Genomic DNA, 27,448 nt, shown 5'->3' with positions numbered 1-27,448 from the left:
TAAAAGAGGGAAGAAAACTGAAGTGGCCGCTACACTTAACATGGCTAAAATATTTGTCAGAAATAACTCAGACCATATTCAAGAAAAGGATCAAGATTAGAGGACCTTGTAGCAGTAGCCTCAGCTATCTTCACTACCACTTCTGAGTCCTGGACTCAAACAGTCCCTGGTGAGACTGATAACAGTTAGTGCTGGTTCAGAAGAGGGAACAAGCTCAATTTCAGTTAGCTTCAAGTGGAAAGGAAGTGATGGAATAAGCAATCAAGTTGTTTAGATGACTGGGTGGATGATAATATGTCTCAAAAGGGACGAAATACAGAAAGGGGTTGAAAGTTGGTGAGGAAGACAATGAGTTCATTTTTTAATATGCTTGAAGTGCGTAATAGGATATGCCCAAACTTGGGTTAGTAATGCAGGCAAAAAGATTATGCTAGAAACATATGTATGGGAGTTGTCAGCATGTAGGTGGCAGTTGAAATTGGAAAAAGGAATGAGGCCGCTTTAGGAAAGCATGAGGCATGATCGAGAGCAGAGAAATAAACCTTACGAAACATCAATGTTTTAGGAGTTAGTTGGGGAAAAGAGATGGAAAAACCATTAGACCAGAAAGGGAAGGAAACTTGGTAGAGTAAGAAGATATGTTTAGAAAGTTGAACTGTGAAAGAGAGGAGAGGATAGTAGTTAAATAGAATGATGGTGTTGAAGAAGACGTGTGTGTGTGTGTGTGTTTTGTTTTTAAGTGGGACAGGCTTAGAAATATTTGTGTGCTGGTGGGAAGAACTTGTAAAGAAGGAGAGGCAGAAAACTCAGGAAAGAACAAGTGACCGATGGGGACGTAGGAGAGAGTAGCCTGGGTTTTCATTACTCGGCCTGAGTCCCCATCGTTCCTCATCCACAATCCTCAGAAGGCAGGGCAATTGCTCAGGGCTCCAAAAGTTCTTTTTTTTTTTTTTTTTAGATTTTTTTTTAAATTTATTTTATTTTTTCCCCCCAAAGCCCCAGTGGATAGTTGTATGTCGTAGCTGCACATCCTTCTAGTTGCTGTATGCGGGACTCGGCCTCAGGATGAACGGAGAAGTGGTGCCTTGATGCGCACCCGGGATCCGAACCCGGGCCACCAGCATCGCAGCGCGCGCACTTAACCACCAAGCCACAGGGCCGGCCCTCCAAAAGTTCTTAACACCAATCGTCAGCCCCTTCAAGTGGACAACATGAACTGAGCTTTCCAACTCCAATGTGTTTAACACATATTCCATTTGTCTCATAGGCAATGGATCTTATGAAAATGCAATATGCATTCAATATGCGAAGAGGAGGCTGAGAAAGGACTTGGTTTGACCAGCCAAGAACACTTGCCGGTGGGGCTACGCCTAAATTTGCAACCATTATTGGAGAATCTACAGCCAAATCAATTTCCTGTCTAGTCATCAAAAGTTGCCCTTCCCACTTCCTCTCCGCATCACTGCCATGCTCTGTCCTGACCATCTCCTCTGAGTTATACAGATCAGAGGATCATAGACCTTACTCATCTGAATTCTGAATTTAAGATCCTAATAGTGGCTGTTGTTCCATGATGCAGAAGAGATTATTTTTCAAAAGAAAAAAAAAAAAGCAAAAACGCCTATTTATTATCAGAGGGTGAAGATCTGTAACTATTGCTCTAAAGTAGAAATGAATTTAATAGTCCTTTTAAGTGGGAATTTCTTGAAATGACAGCTGTGGCAAAGTTGGGAACATGTTTCAGGGCAATTTTCATTTTTCTCCTCGGAAAACTGAAAAACTCAGTAGTTGTCCCTTTCACCTGGTGGTGATACTGAATCATAGTTTCCAGACTTTCTCAGAACTTTAGGGTTCTGTGGCATGCCTATGGGTTTTTATTTCTCAACCAGAGTTGCTCTGCTTTTATGTATTATATTTCAGTGCCCCATAAACATTTACTCTTAGAGAGCACATTCTTCTGATTTAAAAGAAAAAAAAAAGATTTTTGAAAAGCACTTATCTAGGTAAGAAATACAAAGCATTTATAAATATTTAACTTATAGTATACAAAATATTTTTGAAATAGAAAATGCATTTTTATTTCAGAACTACTGTCTATTATTAGAATAAATATTAGAACACGTGTTCATTAACAATTTTTTCTTTCTTTTTTTTTTTTTTGTGAGGAAGATCAGCCCTGAGCTAACATCCACGCTAATCCTCCTCTTTTTCCTGAGGAAGACCGGCTCTGAGCTAACATCTATTGCCAATCCTCCTCCTTTTTTTTTCCCCAAAGCCCCAGTAGATAGTTGTATGTCATAGTTGCACATCCTTCTAGTTGCTGAATGTGGGACGCGGCCTCAGCATGGCCAGAGAAGTGGTGAGTCCGTGCACGCCTGGGATCCGAACCCGGGCTGCCAGTAGCGGAGCGCGCACACTTAACCGCTAAGCCACCGGGCCGGCCCAACAATTTTTTCTTTCTTTTTTAAATCTCTATCCTACAGCCTAGGTTATTTTTTATAGTTTTGCATCCTTACAGTGGCTGCTTTTGAGCTTTGAGGTATATACCAAGCCCCAAACTAAAGTTAGTGTAATATGATTTAGAGTCATTTGTTGTACCTAATTAAGATCCTTCTCTGAGCCAGGCACTGTGCTGAGCGTCAGGAGAATAAAGATGAGTCTGAGAATTTCAGAGCGTAACAGTCTGGTAGGAGAGAGTCATGTCAGTCTGTGATCAGCATTGACACCACATCCTTTAGCAGCAGCACAGAGAAGGACATCTACTCAAAAGGGGATTGGGTGGGCTGTGGGGGAAAGGTGGAGGCTGATGCAGTCTGAATAACTAGCATTGATTGTGCCTCTATTTGGAACCAGACACGGTGCAAGGGTCTGGGTAGACCAAGGGTGATCCAAATAAATCTGGCCATTGCTTTCTGGAGCCTGCTGTCTAATTGGGGAGATGAAGTTAAACAAGTAAAATCCCAAATATATACAGAATTACACATTCAAATAAACTCTATGAAGGAAAAGAGGGAGCGAATAACAGGAGCAAACTCAGAGTCACTCCAAGAAACTGGCGTTTAAGCTTAAAGAACATGATAGAGATGCTAATTGTCACTACAGTGGCAACAGTATCACAATATACGAATGTATCAAATTAACATGTTGTACACCTTAAATTTACACAATGTTATACGTAAAATATACTTAAGTTAAAATATATATATATATAAGTTTAAAGAAAGAGGAGTCAGATGAATGAAGAGGGAGGGAAAGAGTGTTCTTGTTGTTAAAAAAAAAAAAAAGCCATCCCTGAATCTGATCAAACCAATTTACAATAAATGCAGAGAATAGAAGAATAGGCTAAACACAGGAATAAATAAAATTAGCAAAATTCAGATAGGAAATTACTGGAAATTCACACAATTCTTTTAATGACAACAAGGACAACAGCAAAAAATTGTAAGGAAAATAAAAAATGGAGGGAGAATTTATAGATTAAAGAAAATTTAAGGTACACAACTAATCACAATGTGTAGACGTTATCTGGATCCTAATTCAAACAGATTGTTAGAACAAGAAAATGAGAGAAAATATGTGAGACAATTGGATATTTAAATACAGCTGAATTTTTGAACAGACTGGATAGTTTGATAATGTTAGTTATTTAAAATTATTTTTAAATAAGAAAAAGATGTAATTATAGTTAGAAACACTCTTTTGTTTTTTTTTTTCCTGAATGTATGAATGAAATGATATAAGGTCAGATATTTCCTTCAAAATAACCCAGGGGAGGGGAAATAGGTGGTGGTTTACATAAAAATCAGATTGACCAGGAGTCAATAGTTGTTGAAGCTGGATGACAGATACACGAGGATTTGTGATATTATTGTCTGCTTTTGTACATGTTTGAACTTTCCCACAATATAACATTTTCAAAAAGCAAGAGAAAAAAGCCAAGAAAACAAATCAGGTAAGTATATTGTAAAACATGCAAAGAAGAAAAGAAAATATGGTAATGAAATGGTCTTCCCACTTGCAGTCCTGTCCTAGCCTGAGGCACTGGGATCAGTTCAGTTCCCCTCTAAATCATGCAGAAAAAGCCCATCAGATGGGGCCACACCCAAGTGGGTAGAAGGAGTGCTTCCTTGGCTGAATCTCCATGGGCCGATATAGTTTCCATCCTGGAAGGGAGGAGCCAGGATTCCAACCATTCTCTGCCTAATCCAAAATTCTTTGGCCACACCCTGATCCAGCCCCTGCTTCTAGACTTTAGGTGCATAAGAATTACCCTGAGGGCTTGTTGAAGTACAGGTTCTTGGGTCCTGCCCTCAAAGATCCCATTCTGGAGGTCTGGAGTAGAGTCTCACAATTTGTTTTTCCAACCAGTTCTTCAGTAAACTGAAGCTGAGCCCTTGCAGACCACACTTTGATTATAGTATAACACTAAATTAAACTGACCTGGGCTCCCCTCCCTGGGTCCTGAGACTGACGGTCCAGATCATTTTCCTAGGGGCAGAGAAACCCTACTGTGAGAGCACTGGATGCCAGTGCTGCCATATTGCTTGTGAATGATATTTTCCTTTAGTAGCTCTGGCTCCATAGAAGGACCTATGAAAACATCTATGACTTCGCCAGCCTCATCTCTTGTCACATCCTGCCTCCAACATTATGCCTCAGTAATTCCCAAGCGCTTACACTCTTTCTGCTTTTATTAGTCCCTCACTTCCCTTAATGTTTTGGTATTAAAGCTCCTATTCTGAACAGCCAAACCCTTGCCTTCTACCCAGCTCACCAGTATGGCAGGTTTAATATTTCTGTTTAGAATTAGATCCAAGAGAGATTATGTTATCCAATCCCAACAATTTAAATCTAATCTCTCAGTGAGTGACACACCCATAGGCATAAATCAGTTATAAAATACCTCTGAATATTTTTTCTATTCTTTCCATAATAACATCATTTAACCCATCACTAATATTGCCCTAGAAATGTTAAAAAATATTGTTTAGTCAATTGTAACTTGTCAGCAAGAGTTTGTCACTTCCATTTTTCTCCGAAGTCTCACCTTAAAGGAATAAAGACAAAAACCTTTCTTTTTTAAATATTAGGAGTGATATTAATTACTCAATAAATCAGCTCTCACCTAATAGACAAGACAGTATAAAACTAATGAAATGATCACACTGTCAGATAATGAGGGAGGGGAAAAAAGGGAGGAAGGCAAACAGCGCTTCTGGGAAACAGGAAGTAGAAGGAGACATTTGCTTATAAAAGGAGAAATCAGGCTAGAAACCCTCAGGTTAAAAGGAGAAAACTGCAGATTCCTTAACATTGCTGACTTTGCCTTCCTCTGAGTGTTCCTGGAAATGGCAAACTCAAATTACGATGGCAGCGAGAAGGTAAGTTTAGTTCAAATGAATTAATTTTCCCCCAGATTCACTTTTTAAAGCCTTTCTAGAGCTGGTTTATGTTTTCCTCTTGCTACGAATCTTAATTTCTGGATGTAAGAAGTCTCCATCTTGGAATCCCTTCCTCTTTGCAAGTGGATTGTTACTGGTCTTTCATGTGATTGTGGTTCTGTGTATATCTGGATGAGAGTAAAAAGGAGAGAGTAAAGATTCTCGTTCCTCGTCCAAAGTAAGAGATTTATTTTGTAGACAGACATGTTGTAACTGGGCAAGATAAAATAAAGGAAGAAAGAAAATAAAGAAATGGAGAGCTATGGTAAAAAGAAAGTGGAAAAGGCTAATGTGAAGAGGGCCAGAAAGTGAAGTGACCATTTGGTTTATTTCCTCCAGGAGTAAGAAGTAACCTCCTCCCAATGGCCTTGGTACCAAGTGGGTTTCCAGACTAGGCTTGGGTAGTCCTGGACTGGAAGAAAAAAATAAGTTGAGAAGGTTTCATAGGTATTTACAGGCAGGGATCACTGCACCAGGCTAGAGGACTGAATTGGACGGTACGTACTAAGCATATGATTGTAGGCAAGTGGTACAGCTGCTTTGAGCCCCACTTATCTCTAGAGTGGAGTAATAGTCCCCCAATAATGTCAATTTTTTTTTTTTGAAGCCGAGCAGTGAATGTGTGTGAGAGTGCTTTGAAAAAGCAGTATACAAATGCAAAATCCCCATATGCAAACTAAGATTGTGAGAGCAATGGAAAGCCATTGAAGAGATTTAAATAGGGGGAGGGGCGTGGCTGTATCAGATCCACTCTACTGTTCTGGCAAGAGAGTGTTACAAGAGGGCTGGAATGGAGTTTATTCACCCTTGGATTTGAGAGGAAAGGCTAAGTTCAGAAACTCAAGCATATGTTACTCTATGTCACTGGTCATTTAATTTTTGAGACTCAGTTGCCTAATTTGTAAAATAGGAAAACTAATAAAAGCCTATCCCCTTTCTCTTTCATTCATTGGATCATTAAAGGAACACTGAGTGCCCACTCTGCTGGGTCCTGTGTTAGTTACTGTGATTGCAACAGAGAGTACAACATACCTTTGTTCCTTTCAGGTTGAGGGGCTGAAATAAGGCCAGGATGGCTGGAGCTCAGAAAGCCTGAGGGTTGTGAGCTGGAGAGGCAGGCAGGGGCCAGACCGTTCAGGAACTTGTAGGCTACATGAGGGAGTTTTATGTTTAACCTGAATAGCAATGACATGTCATTGAAGTATCTTAAACAAGCAGGAGAGAAATCTTCAGGAAGAATGGAGTCAGAATGGGTTTTGGACTAACAGAAGATTATTGCATCTGCCAGTGCGAGTTGATGACAGCTTGAACCAGAATCCTGTGATAGAAGATGGGAAGGCAGGAATGCAGTCCGTACAGATTTAGGTGATAAAATGAAAGTGTCTGGTGTTTTAGCTAATGGAGAGGAAAGGCCATGAGGGAAATGGTTCCTCCAAACCCAAGACCTACCCTCATTGTTTCTCTTTATCTATTAAAGGGTCTGCTAATCAACATCACATTTAAGGAATCTAAGTAAGTCTTCTCTCCATCCACCTACTGGCTTCTCAGTTTCTTATTCATTAGTTGATCCTTGAAAGTAAGCAGTTTAGTTGTATGACATCAAATGAGAATCAGTGATTGACACTTCTCTTTCCAGAATATTTTTGAGGAGGAATTAGAGGAAGAAAATGTCATTCTCACATTGGTTCCAGTTAATGAGGAAACTAATGGAGAACGTCAAATGGAATCAAGTGTTTCTTCAACTTCAGAAGTCAACCCGAAGACCCCTAGGACAAATGATAAAGGTATGAAGACAGGGATTGCTCAGTGTGCTGCCTTTCCAGCTCGGATAAGCTCAGGAAAAGTAAGATTTTTTCTTCCCTATCCTTTGACTATACGACACCTAGCTTAAATCTCACCTTGATTATCTGTGGTAAGAGATTTCTCAAACTCCCATACTTCTCATTTGCTAGGCACCAAAAATAGGCATGTGAAGTGCTTTGAACAAATGCTTTAGCATGGTCTTATGGGGCAGCTAGATATAAGTTCAAATTCCCAACCCATAAATCTCAATCTTCTCTTCATTTGGTTAATACATACTTTACATACCTCTTAACTAAATAATTTTTCCTAGCTTTACTTAGATATAATTGACACACAACATTGTGCAATTTTAAGGTGTACAATGTGATGATTGATACACGTATGTATTGAGAAATGATTACCAAAATAAGGTTAATTAACACATGTGTCACTTTACACAGTTACGTTTTTTTTTCCCCTGTGGTGAAGACATTTAAGATTTATTCTCTTAGCAACTTTCAAGCATATAATATAAAATTGTTAATAGCCACCATGCTGTACATTAGTTCCCCAGAGCTTATTCATCTTATAAGTGAAAAATTACACCCATTGATCAGTATCTCCCTATTTCCTCCACTCTCCACCCCCACCCCCGGCAACCATGAATCTACTCTCTGTTTCTATGAGTTCAGGTTTTTTAGATTCTACATATAAATGAGATCATACAGTACTTAGAACACTAAATGATTTTGAAAGATATCTAGTATTTTGCTTGGTGAGTAATTATTGATTAAATATCTACCAGCTTTTAATATAATGACCCTTTGTATTTGTTCTCAGTGCTTCACATAAAGGCATCAAATAAGTATTTTCAGAATGATTTTATTTTCTGGGCCAGCAACAAGGACTTCAAGATGAAGTAGATCGTGGTGGGTTAAAGCCAAGCACAGTGAGGTAGAACAGGGTACTACAGAGAAAATAAGGCAGGCTGGCAGAATGGAGGACCATTGTTGTTTGGGGTGGTTTCTTTGATTTCTATAGGGAGAGCTGATATTTTGTAGTCCAGAATCTAGACATTTTGGAGGAGCAATTCAATATAATATTCTATCCAAGTGGTTGCTGATGCCTGCAAGAAACACAACATGTTGCTGTATATAGTGTAAAAAACATAGAATTTAGAATTTCAAAATGTAGGTTAAAGTCCCAGGTCTGCCATTTTAATGGCAGTGTGATCTTGGGCTAATCCTTTAATTTCTGAATCTATTACCTTTTTTTTTTTTTTAAAGTTACAGTATTTATTTATTTATTTTTAATTTTATTTGTTTATTTATTTTCCCCCCAAAGCCCCAGTAGATAGTTGTATGTCATAGCTGCACGTCCTTCTAGTTGCTGTATGTGGGACGTGGCCTCAGCATGGCTAGAAAAGCGGCCCGTCGATGCACACCCGGGATCTGAACCCTGGCCGCTAGCATCAGAGCGCAAGCACTTAACCGCTAGGCCACGGGGCCGGCCCACTGAATCTATTACCTTATTTTTAATATGAGGGAAAATATTTGATATGTATATGTGCAAATTGGGCTGTGAGAAATAAGTCAGAACGCTGTAAAATTTTAGAGAATCTTACAAATATTAAACTGTCACTCCTTTGGTTCCCTTCTTTTCTCAGTTCATCTTCCTCAAACGAATGAACAATTCAAAACTTGCCCCAAACCTAGTCGTAATGTACCAATCCTTCCCTTGCCGGCCATTTTGCCTCCGATTAATAAAGTGCGTCGGGACACTTTGCGGAATTGGTGCCAACAATTGAGTTTGAGTACCGATGGCGAGGTAAGTACGCTGTGGGAATCTCCCTGCTGGGAGAAAGTATGGGAAGCCTTGTCAACTTTTAATTTTTATTTCCCCTCTTAATTTCTTAGAAAATAGAGGTATATCTGAGACTCCAGGAACATGCTTACTCTGAAAAAAAACAGGTGAGTGAGGAGTGTGATGACAGTGTGAATTCTTCCTCCTGCCCACCGTCTCTATATATGTTGTATCTCTAAGGCAAGATTTCTCAGTCAAGACTGTTGAAATTTTCAGCCAAATAATTTCTTTTTGTTTTGATGGCTGTTCTGTGCATTTTAGGATGTTTAGCAGCCTAAACATCCCTGGCCTCTACCCACTAGATGTCAGTAGGTACCCCTCCTCCACTCACACACAGCTTTTGTTTTTTGTTTTTTTTTGTGAGGAAGATCAACCCTGAGCTAACATCCATGCTAATCCTCCTCTTTTTGCTGAGGAAGACTGGCTCTGAGCTAACATCTATTGCCAATCCTCCTCCTTTTTTTTTTTCCCCAAAGCCCCAGTAGATGTATGTCATAGCTGCACACATCCTTCTAGTTGCTGTATGTGGGACGCCACCTCAGCATGGCCGGAGAAGCAGTGTGTCGGTGCGCGCCCGGGATCCGAACCCGGGCAGCCAGTAGCGGAGCGCGCGCACTTAACCACTAAGCCATGGGGTGGGCCCCAACACACACAGTTTTAACAATTAAAAACTTCTCCCGGTTGAGAAACATTGCTCTGAGGGAACATCCCTAAACCCACGCTGATGTATGTGGGCCCATGTATAAAGAACTGTAAAATGGACACAAGGTCTTTAACGGCAGGAGCACTTCACTGACTACTCATCATGAATGCCATTTGCAGAATGTTCCTGAAACATCACAGGAGGCCCGATTGCAGTCATGTTCGAGGAAATGCAAGATGGAGACCAAGAGAGCAAGGGTTCGGAAAAGTAAGAAGAGTGAGAGAGAGGAAGGGACTAATACAGTTGAAGTGATCACTTCAGCGCAGGAAGCCATGTTGGCAGCATGGGCAAGAATTGCTGCCAGAGCCGTTCAACCGAAGGCTATGAATTCTCGTCCCATTCCTACTTCTGCCGAGACCTTTCTGCCACAAGCCTCTGGTAAGATCAACCTTAAAGAGTGAGTACCATTCCAGAGAAAGAAGGTTAACTTGTGTTAGTCCAATGCTGAGAGGTAGTAAAAGGGAAAGAGTTAGTGCAAGTGTCTGTAGATTGGATGTTAGGTTCATATAGGGCTTATCATTTGATTGACAGATAGCCAAGATTTGCCTGAATGGATCTGGAAGCCAGGTGATTGAGAAGTGACCGTTTCTCATCACTAAACAGGATTCCAAGGTGGGAAGAAAGCATAATCTGATAATGGGGTCAGCCGCAGCCTGAGGTCTTCCCCTCTCACCCTTCTTCAAGGCCTTCATCACAGTGAACAAGAGTGTGGGGTTTAGATCTGAATAGCTTTGGTTGGAATCCTTGTCTTACCACTTCTTAGGTATATGGCCTCGGCAAGTTACATACCTTAAGCCCAGTTATCCTGATTTGTAACATGAAGATTACAACTGTCCTACTGCGTAGATTCAACTTGGCACATCAAAAGTAGGCAATAATAATTAAAATGTTTGGGGTCCTTGTCCTCTTAAGAAATCTTGAGAATAACTTAGCACCACGCTTCTCCAACTCCTGCCCTCTCTCCTTGGTATTTTTGTTTTCATCTCCAGCAGACCGTATCTCAGGCCAGCACAAAGTCACTCCTTTCTGGCTTGAATTTTTTTCCTCTCTCTACCCCATTCCCAGAAGTGTTCTGGATCCTCTTTTATTCAGAGGTGACTTGTATGGTAAGGCACATTGTTCACTACACAAGGAACCCAGCCGAAAGGAAGACCAGGAGCTCAAGTTGGCCTGCTGTCTTCTCCTCAAGCTGCACTCCTTCTGTGAGGAGGAATGGGCACCTTTTGCTAATTTGCAAAAGCGCTGTCTAGCCACAAAGTTGTGTCTGGAGGACCGCCTCCCCAAAAATGACTCCACTTTCTAATTTTCATTGATGTGCCATATGAGCTAGTGGCATCCCACACTTACTCATCCTTTTAGTTCCTATTCATTCAGCAGTTATTAAGCACCTACTGTGGTCCAGGAGTGTGCCTAGCTCTAGGTATATTGTGCTAAACACGCATAATCTCTACTCTCATCTTACAGTCTGACTAGGTAGACAGAACACTGCAAATACTATGTATTTATAGATATTTAAGCCGACAGTGACTGCTCCTTCTTTCAATTTCAGATACTTGATGTCTTTAGAACTTACCTTATTTTCTTGCAATATCCCATCTTGCCAATTAGATTGTTCCTTATACTTTTAAACAAAGACCCTTTTGCCTGTTTTCTATAGCTGAGGCAGTACAATGTTATGGTTTGGTGAACTGGCTGTGAATCAGAATACTTGGGTCCATGTCTTGGTTCTGGGAAAATTATGATGTTTAGCCCCATAAGCTTCAGTTACCTTACCTGTAAGTAAGAAAAATAAATACAAAGTAAATATTAATAATGTTAAAAATAAATGTATTAATACATGTAAACCACTTAGCAAAATCCTAGGCACAAAGCAAGCATTCCAAAAAGTTAATTGTTATTACCCCCCATGCTATATAATTTGTGAAGTTAGACAATAGTGTCTTTTGATCTAGATTTTTCTCTTTTTTTTTAATTTTATTTATTTTTCCCCCAAAGCCCCAGTAGATAGTTGTATGTCACAGCTGCACATCCTTCTAGTTGCTGCATGTGGGACGCGGCCTCAGCATGGCCAGAGAAGCGGTGCGTCGGTGTGCACCCGGGATCCCAACCCGGGCCGCCAGCAGCGGAGCGCACGCACTAAACCACTAAGCCACGGGCCGGCCCTGATCTAGATTTTTCATGTTTCTCATTCACTTGATTCATCAATAGAATATAAGAGCAAAATCAAGAGTGACTTTCTGGGGCCGGCCCGGTGGCGCAAGCAGTTGGGTGCGCGCGCTCCGCTGTGGCGGCCCGGGGTTCGCTGGTTCGGATCCCTGGCGCACACCGACGCACTGCTTTGGCAAGCCATGCTGTGGTGGCGTCCCATATAAAGTGGAGGAGGATGGGCACGGATGTTAGCCCAGGGCCGTCTTCCTCAGCAAAAAAAGAGGAGGATTGGCGGATGTTAGCACAGGGCTGATCTCCTCCCAAAAAAAAAAAAAAAAAAGAGTGACTTTCTGAGAGGTTGGATTAGGCGCTGTCACTTGATCTTAGCTATTTATATTTCCTTCTCTTTCCCTCCCCAGGTGTCAGGTGGTGTGTGGTCCATGGCAGACCTCTCTGGGCAGACACACAGGGTTGGGTTCGCCTGCACTTCCGTGCAGGTCAGACCTGGGTACCCGACACTCCCAGAAAGATGGTCTCCCTCTTCTTGCTACCAGCCTGCACGTTCCCACCCCCAGACCTAGAAGATAATATGTTATGTCCTGAGTGCACTCAGAGGTAACTCTTAAGTATCTTTCTAAGCATGGCCCACAGAAAAGTAGATGTCTAATTGGGTTTCTGAATAATTTAGTAGGAGAAGGCAGAGGACAAACATGCTGTTTTCTTAATTTGCCATATATATCAGGCAAAAATAGGAAGCGAAAAGAACTTAGTGGTGGATTAGAACTCAGATAAATGTGGCTTCTTAGGAAACTTAACAAAGTATCTGACAAATTAAGACCTTAACTGCCTCAATTTTAGAGACCATTTTTAAGAAAAAGAAAAAAAAATTAGAGTTCTTACCATGTTGGACACTTAGCAGAGGATACAAAACTTAGTAAGACAAAATCCATGTAGCATACTGGAATGAAAATGAGTAAGAGATGCTGTAAAAATGTATGGATAGTACTTATATTGGAGCCGCTTAGGCAAGCTTCAGATGTACTGAGGAAGAGCCTACCGGTTGGAAAATAATAATTTCAGCATTTTGGTAATGGAAATAGCCCATACAAACACACAGAAATGAAAAAATATGACATACTTATAAACTGCAAATAGGTCAATATTATTGAAGCTTATGTTGAGAAATAAGCCTGGGAAAGGGAGAGGCAGACCATGGAATCTTTTATATCTGTATAAAGGTCTCACATATTGTCATGTGGGTCATTATTTCTCAGTCACTTTTGGGACACAGACTCCTTTGAGATCTAATGATAACTACACACCCTTCTCTAAGAAAATATACATTGGGCATACACATAAACACTGCCATGGATTTTATATGAATCGTAGAACTCGTAATGTCCCTTCATGAGTACAAAATTCAGCTTTTGGTGATGGAATTGTGTGGAGGTGATGTGAGACAGTTGTGGAGGGAAACTAAGTTGTTTTTTTTAGAAAATGGAATAATTTCTCAACAGAGACTAGATTGGAAGATAAGTAGTAGATTACTGTAATAATTCTGTAAAGATATAACTCAGGACCTTGGCAAAGAATTTAAGAGGAATGGGAGAAATTGAAGAGGTGTAGGAGTAAAGGGAACAGGATGCTGTCCTATTGGATGGAGGAAAGGTAGAAGTCCAGATCAGTGGTGAAGAATGTGTGGTATGTGGGACGTGCTTGACAAGGGTCTAGAGTTCTGAGAATGTGGGTTAGAGATAAACATCTTTGGGAGTCATCAGCATATAAATTGTACATATGAGTATGTAGGAATTCAAAGGGACCTAGGAAAGAACCTAAAGTGAACCAGCGTATCAATGGCTGGTGGGCAATGGAGACTGAAAAAGTATACAATTAGAAGTTGGGAGATAAATGAGGAAAAGAAGCTGTGGGCAGAGTTTTAGAAGGAAATGTTGGCAGTGAGATGGCCATGTAAGATTATGAATATTGCAGTACTGTCGGGAATGCCAATTTGGGACACCATTGGTGGCCTTTTTGACAGTAGGTTGAGAGGGTCAGGAGAAGCAGAAATGTGATTGATAAGTTGGAGTAGAACATGTGAAGAACTGAGAACAGGACGTATTGATAATCTCTACCACCTGGGCCAAGGAGGTGGAGATAGCAATTAGTTGAGACAGAAATATCAAGGGAGCTTGCTTGCATCCTGCTTTCTTCCTTCCTTCTCTTTCTCTTCTTTTTATTTTTTAATGAGAACCCCATTAGCATGTGTGAACAGAGAGGGGATGTGCCCAGAAGCTGTGGGAAGGGACGGGAGAGTATAAAGATAAAGGAAGTGGAACCTACCGTAGCATACAGAATATGAGCCCTGAGGATGAGCGGACAATCTTGTTCCTTTGTTTACTACATAAAATCTTTTTACCCACTATCCTTAGGTGATGGGGCAAACTACTCAGGAACTCCAGAAAGGGATTCCTTATTTTATTTGTCATTTTCAACATGTTGGTATAGAACGAACGGTTTATCTTATTCCAACAATTTTTCTGACTTGCTTTATAGGAATAGAAAGATGATGAGGAGATTCAATACAATGAAGAAAAAGAAGCAATCTGGTGTGAACACGTTGTTCCTTTTGAATGGGCCATGTCTTAATAAAGAATGAATGGTGGGGAGCCCACAGTTAAACTGACTTGCATCTCAATCATGGCTGTATCGTCTCCTAGCTACCCTCAGTGTTGCCTGATGCCTTGAGTACAGATAGGAGTGTTGCGATTGTGTACTTGAGGTTAGCCAAAAAGTGACTGCTACTGCTGCTTCAAGTATTTAGCTACATAGAATAGCTTGGTTTTGTTTTATTAATAGATTTTAAAATTTTTTCAAAGTCTTAGGCTTTCAGAAAAATTGAGCAGAAAGTACAGTGTTCCCAAATATTCCTCCTCTGCCCCTCCCTTACCATTTTCCCTGCTGTCAACATCCTGCACCAGAGAGGTACATCTGTTGAGCCTACATTGACTCATCATTATCACTCAAAGCCCACAGTTTACATTAGGGTTCACTCTTTGTGTTGTACATTCTGTGGGTTTTGATGTATGATACACACCATTATAGTCATATAAAATAGTTTTACTGCCCTAAAAATCCCCGGTGTTCCATCTATTCAACACTCCCCCCAATCTCTGACCACTGATCTTTTTACTGTCTCCATAGCTTTGTCTATTTCAGAATGTCATATAATTGGAATCAAACAATTTTGATTGACTTTTCAGATTGACTTCTTTCACAGCAATATGCATTTAAGGTTCCTCTCATGTTTTTTCATGGCTTGATAGTTTACTTCTTTTTAGCACTGAATTATATTCCAGTGTCTGAATGTACCACAACTTGTTTTTTCTATTCACCTTTTGAAGGTCATCTTGGTTGCTTCCAAATTTTGTCCGTTATGAATAAAGCTGCTCTGAACATTCATGCGCAAGTTTTTGTGTGGACATATTTTTTCAACTCTTTTGGGTAAATACCAAGGAGTGTGATTTCTGTATCTTGTGATAAGAGTATATTTAGTTTGGAGGGCAGCTTGGTGGTGTAGTGGTTGAGTTCACACATTCCGCTTCAGTGGCATGGGGTTCACCAGTTCGGATCCTGGGCTTGGAGCTGCACACCACTCATCAAGCCATGCTGAGGCGGCATCCCACGTACAGCAACTAGAATGATGTACAACTATGACATACAACTATCTACTGGGGCTTTGGGGAGAAAAAAAGAGGAAGATTGGCAACAAATGTTAGCTCAGGGCCAATCTTCTTCCAAAAAAAAAATATGTTTAGTTTTATGATAAACTGCCAAACTGTCTTCCCAAGTGGCTGTCCCATTTTGTATTGCCACCAGCAATGAATGAAAGTTTCTGTTGCTCTACATCCTCACCAGCATTTGCTGGTGTCAGTGCTTTGGATTTTGGCCACTCTAATAGGTGTGTAGTAGCACCATAGATTTAATTTGCAATTGCTTAATGACATAAAATGTGAGCATCTTTTCAGATGCTTCTTTGCCATCTGTATATCTTTGGTGAGGTGTCTGTTCAGGTTTTTTTAACCATTTTTTTATTGGGTAGTTCATTTTCTTACTGTTATGTTTTTTTCTTTTTTGTGTGTGAGGAAGATCAGCCCTGAGCTAACATCCGATGCCAATCCTCCTCTTTTTGCTGAGGAAGACCGGCCCTGAGCTAACATCTGTGCCCATCTTCCTCTACTTTATATGGGACGCCACCACAACATGGCTTGACAAGCGGTGCGTCGGTGCGCGCCCGGGATCCAAACCTGTGAACCCCGGGCTGCCACAACAGGGCGCCCACTTAACCTCTGTGCCACTGTTCCCTTACTGGCCCCTTACTGTTCTGTTTTAAGAGTTCTTATATTTTAAATAACAGTCCTTTATCAGATGTCTTGAAAATATTTTTCCCAGTGTTGGCTTGTCTTCTCCTCAATTAATTGGTATATTTAGATGATTGATGTTTAAAGTAGTTATTATCATAGATGGATTAAGATCTATATTTGCTACTGGTTTTATTGCTCTTCTTTTTTCTTTTTTTGTGTGTTTCCCTCTTTCTCTCCCACTGGTTTTAACTGGGTTTTATGTGATTCCATTTTTTCTCCGCTCTTAGTATATCGATTATACTTGCATTACATTTTTAGTGCTTGCCTTGAGTTTGCAATATACTTATTTACAAATAATCCAGGTTCTCTTTCAAATAACACCATACCACTCCATGAGTATGGTAAGTACCTTGTAATACAGTATTCCCAATTCCTCCTCGTCGTCCTTTATAACATTCCTTTCATTTCACTTATCTATGAGCTGTACTCATTTATTTTGAACAAACTTAAGTGTCAGATCAGTTAAGAATAAGAAGAATAAAAGAATCTATTTACCTTCATTTATTCCTTCTCTAAAGCTCTTCTTTTATGTAGAGCTGAGTTTCTGACCTATATCATATTCCTTCTTTCTGAAGAATTACTTCTTTTTTTTTTTTTTTTTAAGATTTTATTTATTTATTTTCCCCCCAAAGCCCCAGTAGATAGTTGTATGTCATAGCTGCACATCCTTCCAGTTGCTGTATGTGGGACGCGGCCCCAGCATGGCCGGAGAAGCGGTGGGCGCCGGGGATCCGAACCCGGGCTGCCAGCAGCGGAGCGGGTGCACTTAACCGCTAAGCCATGGGGCCGGCCCTGAAGAATTACTTCTTTTTTTTTTTTTTTTTTTTTTTTTAAGATTTTATTTATTTATTTTTCCCCCAAAGCCCCAGCAGATAGTTGTCTGTCATAGCTGCACATCCTTCTAGTTGCCGTATGTGGGACGCGGCCTCAGCATGGCCAGAGGAGCGGTGCGTGGGTGCGCACTCGGGATCCGAACCCGGGCCACCGGCAGCACAGTGCTCGCACTTAACCGCCAAGCCACGGGGCCGGCCCCATGAAGAATTACTTCTAACATCTCTCGTAAGGCAGATCTACTGGTGACCAATTCCCTCAGTTTTTATTTCTTTGATAAAGTATTTCTCCACTTTTGAAGGATAATTTTGCTGGGCACAAAATTCTGTTTTTTTGTTGTTGCTATTTCAACACTTTAAATATTACTCCAGTTCCTTCTTGCTTGCATATTTTCTGAAGACATGACATATATCTCATTTATCCTCCAGACTTTTTATTATGAAATTACTAAAATGCACAGAAGAGCTGAAAACAGTACAATGAAACCTGTATACCTTCCACCTAAATTCAGTGTGTTAATATTTTCTATATTTGATATGTATTGTAACACGAATATATTTTTTCACTAAATTATTTAAACTTAGAACTTACTTTGTATTTCACCAAAAAAAGTCTGCTTGTATTCCATAAGAAAAATAATCTTTGCATGAGCATAGTAGCATTAGCACACTTAATAAAATATATCCATAATACCTAATAACCAGACATTTTTCAAATTTTCACAATTGTCCAGATCTTTTATAAACACAATCCAGTTGATGTTTACACATTATATTTGGTTATTAAAGCTTTTTCAAGATCAATTCCCCCATTTTCTCTACGACAATTTTTTTGACGTGTCTAAGCTAGTTGTCTTGTAGAAGGTTCTGCGTTCTGAATGAGCATAGAGATTCCCCCTTTTGCCTTGTTCTTTTTTCCCATTATAAAATCAACACAGGCTCATTACATGAAAAAAAATTAAGTTTAGAAAGTAAAACTTATATATCCAAAATTGTTCCAAGAGACAGTGAAGAATTATATACTAACAAAAGGGTCAGTTCATCAAGACAACAAAAGAGGCTTCAAACATGAATCAAACATAGAATTGAAGAGAAAAATAGACAGTTCTACAATAGTTACAGACTTCAATACCCCACTTTCGATAATGGATTGAAGACAGAAGGTCAGTAAGGAAATGGAGAACTTAATAATACTACAAACCAATTAGACCTAAGAGACATTCGGAGAACATCCAACAACAACAGAATGCATATTCTTTGGTGCACTTGAAATAATCTCCAGGACAGGCAACATGTTAGGCCAAAAACAACTCTGAAATTCAAAAAGACCAAAATTATGTAAACTATCTGACTGCAATGGAATGAAGAAATCAATAGAATCAATAATAGAGGAAATCAATAAAGGAAGGAAAACTAGAAAACTCACATATATGTGGAAATTAAGCAACACAGTTTAAAATAACCAATGGATCAAAAAAGATATCACAAGGGAAATTAGAAAATACCTGAGAGATTAATGAAAATGAAAATATAACATACCAAACCTTTTGGGATGTAGTGAGAGCAGTGCTCACAGGGAAATTTATAGTAGTAAACTCTTACATTTAAAAAGAAGAAAGATCTCAAATCAATAACCTAACTGAACACCTAAAACTATAAAAAGAAGCGCAAATTAAACTTTAAGTTGGGAGATGGAGGAAATAAGGATTAAAGTGGATAAAAATTAAATAGAGAACAGAAAAACAATAAAATTAAGGAAACCAGAAGTTGGTTCTTTGAAAATGTCCACAAAATTAACAAACATAGCTAGAAAAAAAGCAAAGGACTCAAATTACTAAAATCAGAAATGAAAAAGGGTTCATTACTATCAACTTTGCAGAAATATGAAAGGATTAGAGAATATTATGAAGAGCTGTATACCAACAAATTGAATATAACCTAGATGAAATGGAAAAATTCATAGAAACCCAAAAACTACCAAAATTGACTCAAGAAGGAATAGAATATCTGAATGAACCAATTACAAGGAGGCTGAATCAGTAATCAAAACCCCCCAACAAAGAAAAGCTGGGGACTAGATGGCTCACTGCTAAAGTTGACCCAACAGCTAAAGAAGAAATAACACCAATCTATCTCAAACACTTCCTAACTCATTTTTTTGTTTGTTTGCATTTTTTTATTGATGTCATAATAGTTTATAACATTGAGAAATTTCAGTTGTACATTATTATTTGTCAGTCACCATATAAATTCCCTGTGCCCACCCTCTAACCCTCTTCCCCCTGGTAACCACTAAGCTGTTCTCTCTGTCCATGTGTTAGTTTCTCTTCCACATATGAGTGAAATCATACAGTGTTTATCTTTCTCTATTTGGCTTATTTCATTTAACCTAATACCCTCCAGATCCATCCATGTTATTGCAAATTGGACGATTTTGTCTTTTTTATGGCTGAGTAGTATTCCATTGTGTGTGTGTGTGTGTGTGTGTGTGTACACACACACACATACACACACACACACATATATATATCTCACGTCTTCTTGATCCAATCATCTGTGGGTGGACACTTGGGTTGCTTCCACTTCTTGGCTATAGTGAATAATGCTGCAATGAACATAGGGGTGCATAAGCCTCTTTGCATTGTTGATTTCAAGTTCTTTGGATAAATACCCAGTAGTGGAATAGCTGGATCATAAGGTATTTCTAGTTTTAATTTTTTGAAGAATCTCCATACTGTTTTCCATAGAGGCTGCACCAGTTTCCATTCCTACCAGCAGTGAACGAGGGTTCCCATTTCTCCACAACCTCTCCAACATTTGTTATTTTTTGTCTTGGTGATTATAGCCATTCTAACCGCTGTATGGTGATATCTTAGTGTAGTTTTGATTTGCATTTCCCTGATGATTAGTGATGTTGAACATCTTTTCATGTGCCTATTGACCATCTGTATATCTTCCTTGGAAAAATGTCTGTTCATATCCTCTGCCCATTTTTTGATTGGGTTATTTGTTTTTTTTGTTGTTCAGTTGTGTGAGTTCTTTATATATTATGGAGATTAATCCCTTGTCAGATATATGATTTGCAAATATTTTCTCCCAGTTGATGGGTTGTCTTTTCATTTTGATCCTGGTTTCCTTTGCCTTGCAGAAGCTCATTAGTCTGATGAAGTCTAACTCATTTTATGAGGCTAGTGTTACTCTGATAACAAAGTCAAAGACAATAAAAGATAACTATAGACCAATATATCTTATGAATATAGATACAAAAATCCTCAATAAAATGTTAACAAGCTGAATTAAACAGCATGTTAAAAGGATTATACACTATTACCATGTGGAATTTATCCTTGTAATACAAGGTTGTTCAACATATGAAAATCAATGGAATATACTCATTAATAGAGTAAAGGAAAAAAACCACAACTCAACCAATGCAGAAAAAAGCATTTAACATATGCAACTCCCTTTCACGATAAAAACATTCAATAAGCAAGGAATAGAAGGGAACTTCCTCAACATGATAAAAGTCATATATGAAAAGCCCACAACTAACATCACATTCAATGGTGAAAGACTGAAAGTTTCTCCCCTAAAGTCAGGAAAAGACAGGGATGCACATTTTCACCACTTTTATTCAACACGGAACTTGAAGTTCTAGCCAGAGCAATTAGGCAAGGAAAAGAAATACAGGTCATCTAAATTGGAAAAGCAAAAGTAAAACTATATCTATGCACAGATGACATAATATCACATGTAGAAAACTCTAAATCATCCCTCAAAAAACTGTTAGAGCTAATGAACAAATACAGCAGATTTACAGGATACAAAAATGAACACAAAAAAATCAGTTGTATTTCTATACACTAAAAATGGTGATCTAAAAAGAAAGTTAAGAAAATGATTCCATTTACGATAGCATCCAGAATAGCATAGAATACCTAAGAATAAACTTAACTAAGAAGGTACAAGATTCATACACTGAAAACTACAAAAGCTTGCTAAAAGAAATTACTTTTCCCACTTCATTTGTTAGTGTAGTAAAAAACACTGATCAATTTCAAATGTAGAAACCCACTTGTACTTTTTTAACACTGCTAGATTATCATTAATGATGAACTTTATTATTATATTTTATATTTGGAAAATCTGGCACCAAAATAAGTTGAAAGAATAGGAAAAACTCATCATTTGCCAACATTTTTGCCACATTCATTAAACCTCTTTTTCCATTTATTTTTGATTGGTTACCCTGCCAGATAGATAGAGTAAACAGACACATTCTTTGCCCCTAAATACTTCAGCATGCACCTTCTCAGAATAAGGACATTCTTCTATGAGAATAATAATCACAGTATCATTATCAAACCTAAGAAATAAAGTTATTCCATAATAGCATCCAATATCTAGTTCATATTCAAATATGCTTAATTGTCCCAAAAATATGTACTTTTCTTTTAAAAATCCAGGATTCAATAGAGTTTCAGGCATTGTATTTGATTGTAATATCTGTCTAGTTCTTTTTAATCAAGAAAGATCTGTTGTATTTTTTCATGATATTGACTTTTTGAAGAGAAAAGTTCAATTTTCTTGTACAGTATACCATATTCTGGATTGTTTGCTCTCTCATGGTGTTCTTTGACTAATTCTCTGTATTTCCTGTAAACTCAATATTAAGACTGGAGGTTTGATTAGATTCAGATAAAACATTTTTAGCAAGAATGTTTCATGCATGAGGTTGGGAACTTCATATTGCATTGCATGAGAAAGTACATAATTCTGATTCTTTCACCATTATATTCAAAATGTTATCACTTTGTTAAAGTGATGACCACCAGATTTCTCCACAGTCTACATGCAGTTTTCACTTTGGAATTTGTAAATACTCTGTAGGGTGATACTTCGACGCCATGTGACTATCTTGATCATTTTCAACAACTCTTCAACCAATGAATTTTAGCATCCAATGGTCATTCATGCCTGAATCAATTATTACACTGATGGTTGCAAAATCTTATCAGTCTTTATTCATTTTTCAGCTGGCATTCTACTGTAAAAAAGACCTTTCCTCTCCCTCTCTCCTTTTTGAGTACCATTATGGCCTTATGGACTAAAAATCCTTTTATAATTAATTTATTATTTTAATTTTAAAAATTGTTTTTAGGGCCAGCCCCATGGCTTAGCGGTTAAGTGTGCGGCCTGGGTTCAGATCCGGGTACGCACCGACGCACCACTTGTCCAGCCATGCTGGGGCCATGTCCCACATCCAGCAGCTAGAAAGACGTGCAACTATCACATACAACTATCTACTGGGGCTTTGGAGAGAAAAAGAGGAAAAAAAAAAAAAGGAGGAGGCTTGGCAATAGATGTTAGCTCAGGGCCGGTCTTACTCAGCAAAAAGAGGAGGATTAGCATGGATGTTAGCTCAGGGTTGATCTTCCTCACACACACACACAAAAAATTGTTTTTAAATTTAACTTTTAGTTATGTGTTATGACAAACTAAGATTATTATGATGCATTAAAATACTCCTGGATTCAATTAGCTTATATTTTATTTAAAATTGTTGCTTTACATGAGTGATTAGCTTTATCATATTTTTCACATACTGATTTCACTGGAAAAGATTATACCGGTTTCATTAACAGAATTTGGAAATATTATCTCCTTTCTATTTTCTGGAACAACTTGTACAGTAAGGAAATTATTTAGTATTCGAAAGTTTGTGGTATTCTCAAGTAAATACACCTAGGCAAGGATTTGTAATGAGGAGAGGAAGTATATGAGATTATCACTTCAATTTCTTTAATCATTATTGCTTTATTTAAGTTTTCTATTTATTTTTATGCTACTTGTTTCATCTTATATTTTCCCAAAACTTTGTCTTCCAAGTTTTCAAAATTATCATCCTATTTTTTGTGTGCTGTCAGTAGTTATTTTCTCTTTCAGATCCTATATTTTATTTGAATTTTCTCATGTTTTCTTTTTTCAGTCTCATTAGACATTTATTCATCTTATTAATCTTTCCAAAGAACCATGTCCTGGTAGGGTTCTTCAGGAAGCAGACTCTGAGACAGGGTAGAGTACAGGATTGACACCCATAGAAGAGAAGGGAAGAAAGTAGGATTGAGGAGAGGGAGACATGAGACTGCAATGAGAGCTAGAATCAAAGCCTTGGTCAACCCCTGGGGGAGGTTCTGGAGCTAAAACATCAGGGTTGGTCCACTTTGGGTCAAATATTTGTGCCCTATGCTCTAGTCAAGTCAGTCACTGGTTGTGGGCTGCTCAGGGAAGGACATGATCTTTGGCAAGGGCATTCTTCTGCCACAAAGGCTCTCTCCCAAGGGCTGACACCTGGACAACGCCCTCCTTTACTGAAGGGAAATCTGGACAACTCATGTCCAAGTCCACTACCATCAATTTCTGGTTTTGATCATTCTCCGCCTTGTTTTTTGCTTTCTAATTTTCTTAATTTCTGTTATTATCTTTATTTTTTTCCTTCCTCCATAGTTCTTTGAATTTATTCTTTTTGTGTTTTTTTTTTCCAAGCATGAGTTGTAATTTTCCTTGAGTTAAATTATTAGCTCATTTGTATTCAATCCTGTTTTCTGATCTATATTTTTAAAGCCAGAAATTTCCTCATAAGAACTGCTTTCTCTAATTCTGGGAAGTTCTCAGTCATTTTTGCAAAACATTTTTTCCCCTGTATTATTCTTTTCTCCTCTTCCAGGGCTCTTATTAAATATTGTTAACTCTCTTCCTTCATATAGTTTACTTTTCTTACATAATTTTTTCTTGAGTTTGTGTCTGGAAGACCACAACTGATAAGCATCTGCCAAATGGAGGGAGTCCTGAACAAGAAGTTCCCAGATTCTTCGCTGTCTTCTGTCAGATGAGCCATGTAAATGCCCAGAATAAATTCATGCTACCATGAAAGGCAGTAGCTCTGCCCTCAGTGAAATTCCCACCACCTCCAGGATCACCCAAAGTGGGAGAAAAGCCAGCACATATTATGGTTACTCTATCTCAGCTATGATCTCCAAATTACTTTGCTCTTCTTCTCCATCAATATTTATATCCAATCTTTCAACACAACAAATGGCTTCTAGTTTTTGTACTCTCTACAAATGCTTCTATTTCATACCTACGCTTTTAAAGCTAGCTGCCTGTAATTTCTCATATTTGTCCTCAGCTCTGCGGGGGGAGGAGAAGAGGGCAGAGAAATAAGATGTTCTAGTCCCAAGTAAGCACTTAATTTCACCCTATACACTTTTATTGCTTACATTTAGAACTCTGCAGGCTTGAGAATATGAGTGTTTGCAACCTGTAACATATTTTGTAGAATTAAAGTGAGGCTATCCTGAACTCAGGCTATTGATGGCTGATGGCACAGTTGTCCAATAATCAATCCATTTTAGAGGAAGCCCGAACTGGCAGGGAAACTAGAACAGAAAGATCAAACATCACTTGGAAGCCTTCCCAGTAGAGTGCTTAGTTGGGTTCTCAGAGCAAAATAGACTTCGGGCAAAGTGTCACGAATGAATTGTCTTCTAGTGTAAAAATTTCTTGCCTAAAGACTCTGGCCTGGAGACCAGCACAGGATTAAAATACATGATATCATCAGTCTTTGAAATAACTAAGAAGGAGTCTAATTCAATAACCCAAAGAAAACCAACTCTGGCTATATGTTAGTCTATGTCTACTATTTCAGTGTATCTTTCTTTCTTCATTAAAAGCTCTAGTCACTCTATTTTTTTTCTTATTGCAGTGCACAAAAGACCCTAACCTTCTTGACCTCAAAATCAATGTGTATAGCTAGAAGCTGCTCTTGATTTGTATTTACAATTTCAGATTTGCCTCTAGCTACTAGAGAAAGAGGGATGTACTTTCAGACCATGTGACCTAAAATGAAGGAATAGAAGAGAAGGTCATTTTAATGAATCTTTGTGACCTATGAAACAGAATCATAGTGATTAGGACTCCATAGTGTAGATGGTTGCCTGAGTGACACAACCCCATCCAAAGAGACCCTTCCTAAGGGCCTGAAAAGCCACTAAAATAAAGTCACTGCAATCAGTCTTATATTTGTGCCTTTAATGTGTGTTAATGATCCTTCAAGGAACCAGACTCTGTTCGTCTCTGATGGTACAAACTGATTGGAAACACAGCCCGTGCTGACATTGTGGTTGGGGACACAGACAATGCAAGATAACACTGCACATGGGACAGATGAGGGAGCGGTGCCTGACTCAAGCAAGGAAGAAACAGAGTAAATGGGTCTGTTCAAACTTAATCCTGGAGACCAGGGTAAAAAGAACAAGAATGGCTTGTATCTATTTGTGACCTCTATGTGCCAGGGGCTGTCTTAGGAGCTGGGTAGACCCTAGTGAAAAAAAAAGCAACGTCCCTTATACAGCTCAGAGTATGATAGGGAAGACTGATATTATACAATGTACAAATAGAGATCCAACGTTTATGAAGAAAGAGACCAGGGGCGAACAAGGGTCAGTAGTAGAGGGGATCTTATATCATTACTTTGTCCGAGAAAGGCTTTTTAAATAAATCACATCTGGACCTACAGAAGGAAAAGGAGCCATTCAGAAAACTGAGCCTCAGAAAGGCTAATTAATTTGCCTAAGGAAACAGAAGTAGTACCTTTAGGATCCAGAATTCAAGTCAAGTTGGTCTGGCCCCAAAATCGTAATTGCTATTTAATGATTCAACATTTCCCCAGAAAATACACTTCTCAAGAGCAGAAGCTGTATTTTTATCACTCTATCTTACATCCAGCACATAGTAGGCACTTAGTGAATTATTGAATAAATGCATTTGACACATTGAGACTTTTATAGGTGAAAAGAGTACACTATTAAAGGCACTATGATAATCATGCTTCAGAAGGAGGGAGAGGCCAGTTTTCAAATCTTTGACAAACGTACTAGACAATTTGTGTTAGAAAGGAAATAAATAAATGAGAGTATTGCGGCTGGCTCGGTGGCATAGTGGTTAAGTTCACGTGCTCCACTTCAGCGGCCCGGGGTTCGCAAGTTCGAATCCGGGGCGCAGACCTACACACCGCTCATCAAGCCATGATGTGGCAGCATCCCACATACAAAATAGAGGAAGATGGGCACGAGATGTTAGCTCAGGGCTAATCTTCCTCAGCAAAAAGAGAAAGATTGGCAACAGATATTAGCGCAGGGCCAATCTTCCTTACCAAAAAAAATAAATAAATAAATAAAATAATTAAATGAGAGTATTGGTGAAAGAGAATTAGGGATAAATATTCACATCATTTGGATTATGTTTAGAGAGAACATATTACATAAAATAACACTAAAAATAAACAGTGAAAAAAGATCAAAATAAAATTTAAAGATGAGAAAATTTTCTGTAATGAACTGTTTCGTTTAAGGATTAGAAATGTTTGTGTGCGTGCGTGTGTATAGCGTATGTTACATTACTGTAGTTCAAAACTCGTAAGTTGCAGAAAGGGCATTGTCTGTCTCTGTCCTTTTTTCATACAGGATATGAGGGTTTAAAATTTTTTGTTTATCTCTCCAAAATATTAAATGCTTATTCAGGTAAACTTACTGTTTCTAATCTTTCATTCTTACAAAAATGCTGCAATAAATAATTTTGTGTATATGTTATTTTGTACTACCATGAGTCTATTTTTATAATAAATTCCTAGAAATGGAATTGCTAAGTAAAAGTATGGGTACTAATAATTGAAAATTTATTACCAAATTGCCCTCCATGGAGATGAGTCCAGCGTATTCTTCTACTCATCCCACAGTGTATAAGAAAGTCTTTTTCTTCACACTCTCACCAACGGAAGGTAAAATCTAATTTTAAGCATTGCCAATCTGATAACTGAAAATGGTATATCTGTATAGGATTTTTTACTTTAAAATAAACTTTATTTTTTATTACAGTTTTAGATTTACAGAAAAATTGTGAAGATAGAGAATTTCTGTACACTCGATGCCAATTTCTCTTATTATTAATATCTTACATTAGTATGGTACATTTATTACAATTAATTAACCAACATTGGTACATTATTATTAACTAAAGTCCATACTTTTGTCAAATATCCTTAAGTGTTTTTGTTGTGTTTTTGTGAGGAAGATTGGCCCTGAGCTAACACCTGTTGCCAATCTTCCTTTTTTGCTTGAGGAAGAGTAGCCCTGAGCTAACATCTGTGCCCATCTTTCTCTATTTTGTATGTGGGATGCCTCCACAGCATGGCTTAAGAGT

General features: G+C 38.5%; 1 protein-coding gene across 1 annotated transcript; it reads left to right on the top strand.

The window, feature by feature from the left end:
- The first annotated feature begins 5,277 nt into the window (after positions 1-5,277).
- On the top strand, positions 5,278-15,403 carry DPPA2 (developmental pluripotency associated 2). The gene is made up of 7 exons (XM_014792192.2): positions 5,278-5,381; positions 7,078-7,225; positions 8,890-9,050; positions 9,140-9,193; positions 9,909-10,167; positions 12,357-12,552; positions 14,491-15,403. Exons 1-7 carry the CDS (start codon positions 5,349-5,351, stop codon positions 14,591-14,593), a joined length of 954 nt encoding a protein of 317 aa, XP_014647678.2. The 5' UTR covers positions 5,278-5,348; the 3' UTR covers positions 14,594-15,403.
- Positions 15,404-27,448: the final 12,045 nt, after the last annotated feature.

The sequence above is a fragment of the Ceratotherium simum genome, chromosome 15 (genome assembly GCF_057802395.1).
Source record: "Ceratotherium simum simum isolate JZ-2026a chromosome 15, ASM5780239v1, whole genome shotgun sequence".
Classification (NCBI taxonomy): domain Eukaryota; kingdom Metazoa; phylum Chordata; class Mammalia; order Perissodactyla; family Rhinocerotidae; genus Ceratotherium; species Ceratotherium simum.
This window is presented reverse-complemented; position numbering and strand designations above follow the sequence as displayed.

Excerpts from the sequence above, each read along its gene's own strand:
- DPPA2 (XM_014792192.2), top strand. The coding sequence starts at position 5,349 with ATGGCAAACTCAAATTACGATGGCAGCGAGAAG. Across the intron at positions 9,194-9,908 it reads CTTACTCTGAAAAAAAACAG|AATGTTCCTGAAACATCACA; the intron begins GTGAGTGAGGAG and ends TGCCATTTGCAG. Across the intron at positions 10,168-12,356 it reads CTTTCTGCCACAAGCCTCTG|GTGTCAGGTGGTGTGTGGTC; the intron begins GTAAGATCAACC and ends TTCCCTCCCCAG.